The sequence below is a fragment of the Rutilus rutilus genome (assembly GCF_951802725.1).
Source record: "Rutilus rutilus genome assembly, chromosome: 10".
In the NCBI taxonomy this organism is placed as follows: Eukaryota; Metazoa; Chordata; class Actinopteri; order Cypriniformes; family Leuciscidae; genus Rutilus; species Rutilus rutilus.
This window is the reverse complement of record NC_140215.1, coordinates 4,790,803-4,801,811: the sequence shown is the minus strand read 5'-3', so window position 1 is coordinate 4,801,811 and position 11,009 is coordinate 4,790,803. Positions and strand designations below refer to the sequence as shown.

At 34.3% G+C, this 11,009-nt stretch overlaps 1 protein-coding gene across 2 annotated transcripts in view; it reads left to right on the top strand.

Moving 5' to 3' along the window:
* The first annotated feature begins 2,172 nt into the window (after positions 1 to 2,172).
* Positions 2,173 to 11,009, top strand: part of stk39 (serine threonine kinase 39) — a 90,628-nt gene continuing 81,791 nt past the window's right edge. For both annotated transcript variants that reach the window (XM_084421956.1, XM_084421955.1), the window contains exons 1-2: positions 2,173 to 2,393; positions 7,094 to 7,206. In XM_084421956.1, the coding sequence (XP_084278082.1) occupies positions 2,288 to 2,393; positions 7,094 to 7,206 (219 nt within the window). In that variant the 5' untranslated portion in view covers positions 2,173 to 2,287. The remainder of the gene's footprint in view (positions 2,394 to 7,093; positions 7,207 to 11,009) is intronic.

The window sequence follows — 11,009 nt, the reverse complement described above, 5'->3', positions numbered from 1 at the left end:
AAGTCAGAAATTAAGGTTTTAATATGGAATAAAGCAATAGAAGAATTGAAAGTGGAACAATATGGAAAAAGGGTATATTTCTTTACAGCTTAATTAATAAAGTAAATCAAAAGATAAGATATAAATCAATGAAAGAAGAGGTTATTTATAATAGAATAATGTTAGGGCATTAAAATTTAAATAGCAAACATAACTATCCAAATGGGTTATGTCATGTTGAAGAAACAATACCTCATGAGATTTTTGAATGTATGAACAAGAAAGGAACAATATGATAGAAAAATGGAATTAATTAATACATTTTAAGGTTTTAATAAAATGGTCAAGTGAAATAGTAAAGCATTCTTTGATTTTATTAGGGAGACAGGGTTGATATATAGAATATAAAAAACTCATTTTCATATATAGGCCTATATATATTGAAAGTATAAATGTCATGTAGGTTACATAACTCTAAGTGCTTCTAAACCAGGGTTATTTTGGTATAATTTATATATAGGCTACAATTATAGTATTTATGAATATTTTGAAATAGCTATTATTTTCATATTTTCAGCTTTCATTTTAATTTCAGTGTAATCTTTAAGTTTAAATCTTACTATTAAGGTTTAATTTATGTTTAGTTCAGTTTTACTGTTTGTTTATTTATTTATTACTATAAATTAGTCATTTTGGTGCTTCAAACTTATTTAGTTCTAATTGTCGTTTAGTTTGCTTGTCATCTCATATTATATTTTAAATCATTTAAATTATTTCAACGTGCAAACTTTTTGTATTGTTTTCTAAATGTTTTATGGCTCCCTGTATTCTAACAAGAAAGCAATCAATATGTAAATCAATCTGTACATTTATATTTGTGATTTTATTGTTTAATAATGTGTTTTGTTAAAATGTATTTTTTTTATTGTGTTATTGATTTGATCCTTATATGTAATAACGCATGTTTTTGTATTAGTCTGGCTCTTTGCAATACACAGCAAATCCCCTTATAGTTCTAAATCAAAATAAAAGCATAAATCGGACTAAAGCGGGTCACGTGTCATGGGCCCTTTAGCTGCCAAAGCTTATGAAATGGCGCCACCTGCTGGGCGATGGCCAACTTGTCCCAGCGGCCACTGCAATGCTGGGCTTCATACATGTTTTACAGACGTGAATACAAATAGTGATTTTATCGTAAACCATAGGCCTATATTAAGTCTTGCTAAATTCTTTACACATTTTTTATAAATTCTATAAAATTTATCAAGACCCAAACAATTTTCAAAATCTTTTTAACTGAAATGGAGTTAAATGTTATAGTTCATTAAGATTGGTAACATGTGCATGATGATGATACATTAGCATATGGGTTATGATAGGAAATAAATAGAAACCTGTAAAATTATTCAAAGAGGCCATCTTACCCCCCCCCCCCCCCCCCTAACTTGGGGTATAAGAAGACCCAATCCCCCCAATATATATATATATATAGTGTGTGTGTGTGTGTGTGTGTGTGTTAAATATTTTAAAGATTCACAAATACAGCCGGGGGTAGGGTAAATCAATAAACGAGTTTCACTCTTAATATAGTTTTTAGGTATTTTTGAACGGCCTTTAAACAAACAAACAAACAAACAAACAAACAAACAAACAAACAAACAAACAAACAAACAAACAAACAAACAAACAAACAAAGACTCATTTTCCCCATGTTAAATTGAGTCAAAAGCAGTTTAGTAGTAGCCTAGGCTAATTAAATAATCGGTTATTTCTTATAATAATAAGACATACTAATTGAAAATGCCGAATAAAACATTTAAAATTGGGCACGATGCGATCCTTCATAAATGAACAGAAATCTGAAATAAAAAAGCCGAAGAAGGTGGACAACTCCGAAATAAATGAAACTACCAAACGTATGATGCAAGCAGGTCACCAAACAACGTCACCATATCACCGAACCGAATCTATATTCATCAGCTAATGTATGACAATGACGATAATTGTTGTTAATGTTTTTATTTTCTTCCATTTCTTCACGCATTTAATAATAATAAAAAATAAAATAAAAAAACAGCTAATTAATATCCACAAGCCACGCTGTAGCGATATCAGCGCGCTGAGATGAATATTCATGAGCTCAGCCTTCGCTGTAGTAGGATTGGAGATGTGTGTGTGTGTGTCTCCGGATGTGTTCTCGCAGGCGGTAGTGAATGTGAATGATCCAGCAGCAGCAGCAGCAGCAGCAGAGAGAGAGAGTGTGTGAGAGAGTGAGTGAGTGTGTGAGAGCGACTCTCTCAGCATCATCATGGCGGAGCAGAGCGACTCCCCGGCGGCCGTCCAAACCCTGCAGCCCTCGCTCAGCACCAGCTGGCCCATCGTGAAGGAGGCGTACGAGCTCCAGGAGGTCATCGGTGGGTAGTTACAGATGGATTTGAGCCCGTCAGTGGCTGCAGTTTGTTGGTTTGGGCCTACCGGCTTTTTCCCCATATGCACTGGCCGATGACAGTAATGCAATGCGGATATGACAAGTGAAGCTTTCGATCATATGTTTTGAATCCGTTGGGTGTCATGTCATGCTCAGGACAGCGCGCGCGTTATGAGTGGTGATGATGCATCATTGAGACGCCAGGCTACTGTGATGTTTACAGGAAAGGTGCTGGTGTGATGACACATGTGTGTATGGAAGGTTATTTTTGCCTAAAAAAAAAGTGCAACCAAGTTTTTGTGATTTAAGTTGATGCATAGCACAGGCCGGCGGATATTAAACAAAACACTAATAACTTATATTTCTAAATGATTTTTTATAAATATTAAGTGTGATATTGAATGTTCTGAGTGTGTACTGTAGGTGTGGATGTTCTCAGCACTGTCTGTGAGATTTAAAGGTGTCACTTGATTTGCTGCATGCGATGCGATGCGTTTGCGCTGTGCTCGTGACGCCCTCTGCTGCTCGTGCACTGCATTTCTACTCAATCTGCTACTTCACAAAGTTTTACACAAACAACAAAGTTTGCATACGTGTTTTATATTTTGCATCCTATTTGATACATCAGGCTTTTATGGATCATATAGTATGATATAGTGAGAATATGGAGCTCATTGATACTCGAGGAGCAAAAAACAAACTGAGCAAAAGGTGCAATTTGGTGCAGATGCTGATATTTACAAGGCTAAAAAGATATCATTCTTGCAATGTAAGTCAATGACATCTTTATAACAGTATAGCAGACTACTTGCATAAAATGCATATAAATGTCACTCAATATCTCGTAATAATATGTCTTCGTAAAGATGATATTTAAATACTTCGTTTTATGATAAAAGCAGAATATGGCAAAAGATAATGCAATACAGTGATGAACAAATAAATGCTCCTCAAAAGCATGTTGAATCCTATTTGAAACTCACATTTTAACACAAGTTTTCTAAAAAGTAAAAAAAGTTGCCTCAGTTCAGGAAGTGTTTACTTTCATATAAAGCATTCAGGATTTCACAGCAAAATAATATAAGCAAACTATTATGTGGTTACTGGTTTTCATAGTTTTTTTTTGTATGAATGATCAACATCAAGATGCTAGTTTAAAATTATTTTATGCTTTTTTTTCTCTATTTGGAAAAAACATTTTGCTTTCACTAGTTAATTTTAAATGGTTAATATGAGGTAATAAAATTATGCAAAGATACTTTTTAAAATAGTTTTTTTTAAGATGAAATATTACACATAATAAGTTGTTAATCTCTAAATCAATTACAATTAAAATTTCAGTTTTTATTTTCAATCATTAGCATGATGTTGTTAATATGATGTAAATATATGCATACATATTACACTGTTGGCATGTAATGCATTTCTAAATAATTAATTACTGTAATTTAATTATTTTTCATTTGAAAAAGTACAGTAAGGGATACTATAGATTACAGAACAATTCTATATCAAATAATAGTGGAGTTAACATCAGAATTTAATGTCTAATGTTATTATAACCTTCTTCCTTTAAATACTTTGGTCAGTTCAAGAATACTTTATGCAATTTTATATTATTTATTTGAAAGAATTAAAAGAGCAGTTTCATATCTATCCTTGTTCAACTGGTTGAGGTTGATTGATTGGATTTAGAAAGTAATTAGTAATAAGTAATGCAGTAATTTTTAGTAGCTAGTACCGGTAATTACTTTTAAGAGTAACTTGCCCAACAATTGGCCTATTAAATAGTTCCTCTGCTGTTCTTCTGCTAATCGTGCGTGACGTGTTCAGGACTCCCTCCTTATCTCTCAGCCACAGTTGGCACAGTACCACACTCTTGCAGCACTGCGTGTGTGTTTGTGTGTGTTTACAGTCACAAACACAATGTGATATCTAATGTGAATCAGCAATTGGCTATAAATGTTTTATGCATTTATTGTTGAGTAAATGTGTAAATTGATCAACCAAACCGCCTCTGTCAAATTAAGTCTAATACATTTTGAGTAGATAGATTGATTGTTGTCAGATTTATATTATTTTTTTATTAAAAAATATTTAAAAAATGTTTCACGGTTTCAACAAAAATATGAATCAGCACAACACTGATGATAATAAGAAATGTTTCTTGAGCAGAAAATCAGCACATTAGAAGGATTTCTGAAGGGTCATGTGACACCGAAAACTGGAGTAATGATGCTGAAAATTCAACTTTGCATCACAGAAATAAATTACAGTTGAAAATATATTACAATAGAAAAGAGTCATTTTAAATTGTAATAATATTTCACAACACTACTGTTTTTATTGCATTTCTGATCAAGCAAATACAAAAAATGTATATAAAACAAAACAAAAACAAAACATTAAAAAATCTTATTGACAGCAAACTTTCTGAATGGTATTATTTAGATTTTTATTAAGTTATGTATTTTGTGTTATCATATTATTTTGTCCCTGTGCCATTTTTGTGTGTATGTGTGTGAGTGTGTATTTATTAGTGGTCAACCAATATATATATATTTTTTTATATATATTCGGAGAGAATGGCCTATATAATGCTGAAATACAGTTGCAGGAAAAAGTATGTGAACCCATTGAGTTTCTGCCAAGTCCCTTCAAGGCAAGTCATTTCGCTCGGCGGCCATCTTTGTTTGAAACGCCTCTCGGGCAGCTATTTCAGTCATGCAAGTACAGCTCTTATCTCTTTGAATGGGGAAGCATCAAATTCTCCAAAGCTATTAAAGCTTACGATTAAATGTCATATTTGAAATCACCAGTGAAACCTGACAACAACTGTCTCATAAATTTTGTTTCTAAATCCGCTAATGCTAATGCTAAGGCTAATGCACATGTGCAGTCATAATCTCTATAGCAACTCATGACACGATGAATTTCCCAATTCCCGATTGGCCCTTTTACTTAAAAGGCGGGACTTATTCTGCCATATTGTGCGGTACACTTTCTCCCATTCATAGTTTTATGAGTGCACCATCTTTGTATATCTAAAGTCTGGTTTCTGCCTGGTTTCAGTCAATGACTTCCCAGACAGTGTTTTGTGTGAAGGTACGTTCTAAGAAAAGTGGATTCAGACACTATGAGGCAGAGCCGGCACAATTCTGGATACATTGAGAATCAAGATTTTTTTGTTTCAAATAGAGGTCACGATTCACTCACGATTCTGAACAGACAAACTAAACAAAATATCTTGAAAATGTTAATTGCTGTTGTCTATTTAAAGAGTTTTATTTTTAAAGAAAAATGTTTTTTTTAAAAAAAGAAAGAAATCTGTTTCAATGAAGGATTCAATGACTTGATTGAATGATTCAATGATTCACTTGTTTCATTTCTGGATGAATCATGGTTTTGAACGAATCTCTTGAATGAATGATTCAATCCTTATTTGAAGCGCCAATATAAAAGTTGATTTGCTCTATTTCGATCTCTATGGTAGACCTCACTGTTTATATAAGCTTAGAAACTTTTATTCTAGTACTTTAGTGATAATTTGACTACTTGTCTCAGAAATAACGATACTGTGTGGTTGAAAAGACCGTTTGTGAAGCTGTTTCATGAATGATTTCTCTGGGTCAGCGTGAGCATTGAATGTTCTGGTGTGATTTTGTCTTCAATAGACACAGGCGAATCGTTGTCATTTGGGAATGAGATTGCATCGGTGTTTGAATATAGCGATTAATCATGCAGCTCTACTATGAGGTCATGTCTAATGATCTAGAACAAATTTGAGTGAGCTTAGCCATAACCAAGCAAATATCTAGTACCTACAATGCATATTTCGCAGTAGTAATTGAATCATAAGTTTACAAGTATTAAACAAATTAACATTTGACTGCATGCACAGCATTGTGGGATATCAGTATATGCCATGACACATGGTGACACTGTCTATAAATGGAGAAAGTTCAGCAGCGCTGTGGGTGTTCTGCAAAGATGACTGATAGAGGAAGCCACCGCTGTCCCAAAAAAAAGCATCGCCGCACGTCCGAAGTGGGCAAGAAGTCTCCTGGACAGCTTGCTGACATTGATGGGAAAATCAATTCCCAAGTTGATCGGATTCAGGACATTTTTCAGGAGACTGAAGGCCATCTGTCCGCCAGCTGAAACAGGACCCAAACCACACAAGTTAAATCATCCAATAAAAATATGCCACCTTGAGTGACCCGGTCTGACTCCTGACTTCAGCCTGAATATTGCAGAACTGAAACCGTTTTGTTTGCTGGTTTAGAAAAGGTTATGCTGCCAAAGGACAGCCAATTGGATTCACATACTTTTCCCACTCACGCTATGCATATTTGCTGATGCTGACTGTTTGTCTGTTGCTGATGAGTTGATTGAGGATTGAGCATTACATGGCAAATACAAGGTTCAAATACAATGATTGAAATAATATGCACGCGCATTTCTAGTATAGCATGCAATTTGTCTCCTTTACAGTAAAGCTACTTATCAAAGCGTCACACGCGTCTGATATCAATCCTATAAGCACATCATATGATCAGCTGCACCTGCTGTGCACAAGCTTTTATTTTCCAGAGGGCTTGTTTACTGTCTGCCTTTCATCTAGAATAATGTCTTTGACACGGCGTGCGCTTTGTTCATTAGAGACGTGTATACTGTGTTTTGTAGGTAGCGGAGCCACAGCAGTCGTCCAGGCCGCTCTTTGTAACCCACGACAGGAGCGTGTGGCCATCAAGAGAATCAACCTGGAGAAATGCCAGACCAGCATGGATGAGCTGTTGGTGAGGAACAACATAAAAACAGCTGTGTCTACTCATGCAGGTTTTGCCATACACATGCATATGCATGTTAACACACACACACACACACTCACGTTTTATGGGGATTTTCCATAGACATAATGGTTTTTATACTTTACAAACTGTATATTCTATCCCCCTACACTAAACCTACACATCACAGAAAACTTTCTGCAATTTTAGATTTTCAATAAACATTATTCTGTATGATTAATATGCTTGTTTCCTCATGGGGACCAAAAAAATGTCCTCACAAGCCAAGGTCAAAATGTATTGATATTACTATACTTGTGGAACATTTGGTACACACACACACATTCTTGTACATCTATCTTTATGAGGACATTCATTGACACAATGCAATCTCTAGCCGCTTACCCTAACCTTACCCATCACAACTAAGTGCCTAACCCGAACCCTAAACCCTAAACCGACCCTTAACCTAATTATAACCTTATCCCTAAAACCAAGTCTTGACCCTCAAACAGGCCTTTAAAGGCTCTCAGAAAGTGAGGACCGGCCAAAATGTCTTCACTTTACTCTCTTTGTCCTCACTCCAAAACTCAAACTGGTCCTCACAAAGATAGTTGTACAAATACACACACACACACACACACACATACATGTCTATATTACTAACAGGGGACTATCGCTCTACACTGGCCAAGAGGGGACTATGGTTTCTAGACATTTTGAAGAAACAAAAATGACATACAAAATTTTCTTTTAAGGTCTTTTTTCATAATATAACTTTAAACATGCATTTTTTTATTTTTTAAAAAACATGCCAAGTGGGGACCTGAAACTCTGAACGATCTCTACCTATACAACAGGGGACTCCAGCCTGCAATGGAACTGTGTGCCTGTGTGTGTGAACAGTGAAGTTAACTGGCAGTGAAGTCTGTCTTCATTTTGTAACTTGTATATATATATATATATATCAAAAATGTAATTGCTTGAGGAAAGACCATTTAAATCTACAACAGGGTAAATAATACAGACTGCCCGGAGGCAAATGTTTTAAAAGCAGAGGCGAGAAGACACTTCTTATCATTCATAATATTATTTTCTTTTTTAACACTCTCTCTTCCTAGACACTTTGAATTGGTTATGCAGTCCCTAACAATTAACTTGCTATTGCATACACACATACACACATACATGTCTATATTACTAACATAGGGGACTTTCACTCTACACTGACCAACAGGGGACTTCTGCCTGCAATGGAACTGTGTGTGTGAACAGTGTCTTTATTTTGTAACTATAACTATAAGTTACATTATATATCTATTATATATATGCAGCCCCTAACAATTAACTTACCATTGCATACACACATACATGTCTATATTACTAACATAGGGGACTATCGCTCTACACTGACCAACAGGGGACTTCTGCCTGCAATGGAACTGTGTGTGTGTGAACAGTGTCTTAATTTTGTAACTATAACTATAAGTTACATTATATATCTATTATATATATGCAGCCCCTAACAATTAACTTACCATTGCATACACACATACATGTCTATATTACTAACATAGGGGACTTTCACTCTACACTGACCAACAGGGGACTTCTGCCTGCAATGGAACTGTGTGTGTGTGAACAGTGTCTTAATTTTGTAACTATAACTATAAGTTACATTATATATATATTATATATATGCAGCCCCTAACAATTAACTTACCATTGCATACACACATACATGTCTATATTACTAACATAGGGGACTATCGCTCTACACTGACCAACAGGGGACTTCTGCCTGCAATGGAACTGTGTGTGTGTGAACAGTGTCTTAATTTTGTAACTATAACTATAAGTTACATTATATATCTATTATATATATGCAGCCCCTAACAATTAACTTACCATTGCATACACACATACATGTCTATATTACTAACATAGGGGACTATCGCTCTACACTGACCAACAGGGGACTTCTGCCTGCAATGGAACTGTGTGTGTGTGAACAGTGTCTTTATTTTGTAACTATAACTATAAGTTACATTATATATATATTATATATATGCAGCCCCTAACAATTAACTTACCATTGCATACACACATACATATTACTAGGCAGACTAGTAAAAATTTTAACTGTTAAATTCTCATTAATTTCTCTTTCATTATGCTTAGATGAGGTTAAATCTTGGCTTGCTCAAAACGTTTTGTCTTTAAATGAAGACAAAGAGGTGATAGTTTTCGCCCCACTGATCATTTTAAGACCCCCAGCATCGATTTGAGGAGCTTATCTGCATTTATATCTACACATGTGCGGAATATGGGGTGTGCTTTTAGATGGGCCTTTACAATTTGACAAACAAATATCTTCGGTAATTGGATCTAGTTTCTATCATCTTTGCTTTTATCTAAAATTAAAGACTTCCTAACTGACAAAACTGAATAGAGCAGAAATGTCTCTTTAAGGTAACAATTGCAGGTCACCACACAAGTTAAACTGTACATGATCTAGACTCTAGATAAATAAAATGCGACCGCAGCAGTAAGTCAGGGGAATGCTTATATTTCTTCCTTTGGTTTCAATTTTGAACATGTTGCAGTTCTTTTTAAAAAGGTATACATTTTAGTACAATTATAAAATGATATAACATTATTTGATACTGTACATTAGCAGCAATTACGGTACACTTTTTTTTTTACTTTAGCAACAAAGTGGAGACCCTCTTTTCTGTAATGAAAGGCCAATCTTATGGGTTGTGGTCTCTCAGACATCGGCAGTAATAAAAATAAAATAAAAACATTGTTTCCCTTTGGACTTTAATTACACTTGATACTGGGCATCATTACATTTTTCCCCTGACTGACAGGTGATGCTTGTAACCCGATCATAATCTGTTATCCGACAAGATTAGAATGTTATATTCTAATTAAATTAAATTAGAATGTATGTATTTCTCAATAATTATCACTTTTTTCAAAGCTCTTCAATCCACTGTCTTAACCAACTTCCAGCTTCACTGCAGTTAATTTCACATTCAAAACGCATTAAAACTACCAAAACACATAATTTATGTTTCAAATTAAGTCATTCTTTCAGAACTCTAGTGAAGGTTTCAGCCAACAAACACAATAAAATATACAAAACAAAAAAACACACAAACAACAGGCAGCAATATGCACTATTTTCTGCTGTTCAGAATTCAATGCAATTTATGTTACATGCTTCATGTTTACATTAATGTACAACATGATTTCCTTTTGTATAGATGTTGATGAAAATGAAAGACTAAGACTTGTGTAGGTGTTTAGTTACATCTTAATTTTTCTGTTTTTTTTGTTTTTGTTTTTTTTTTAAAAAAGAAAAGAATATTCAGAATATATATCAATGTGGTATACGGTAGAAATATTGCACATTTCAGTCTAGCTTAGGTTTTTAAATTAAATAACACAGTCTTGGAAAAATATGTAAGCATGTGCAAATAAGCCTGTATAGTAAATCAAGTTCTGTTGGTATTTGTGTTTAAGTGAGAAATTAATTCATTAAATTGAAAGATCTCAATGTTAATAAGATCTTTCAATTATATTTAACAGTTTTGAGCGTATAAAAGAGTGTATAAAAATGGGCTCTGAGTTTTGGCAGTGGTTGTGTCTAAGTGAAATATGTAGTTTGGAAGATGTAGTCACTGAATGCATTAGCACAACATTGAATGACACAGACATTTGCAACACTTCTACAGTAATACCGTATTAAAATATATTCAGAATCTAAAAATAAATACTAAATACTATCAAAACAATTAGATGTA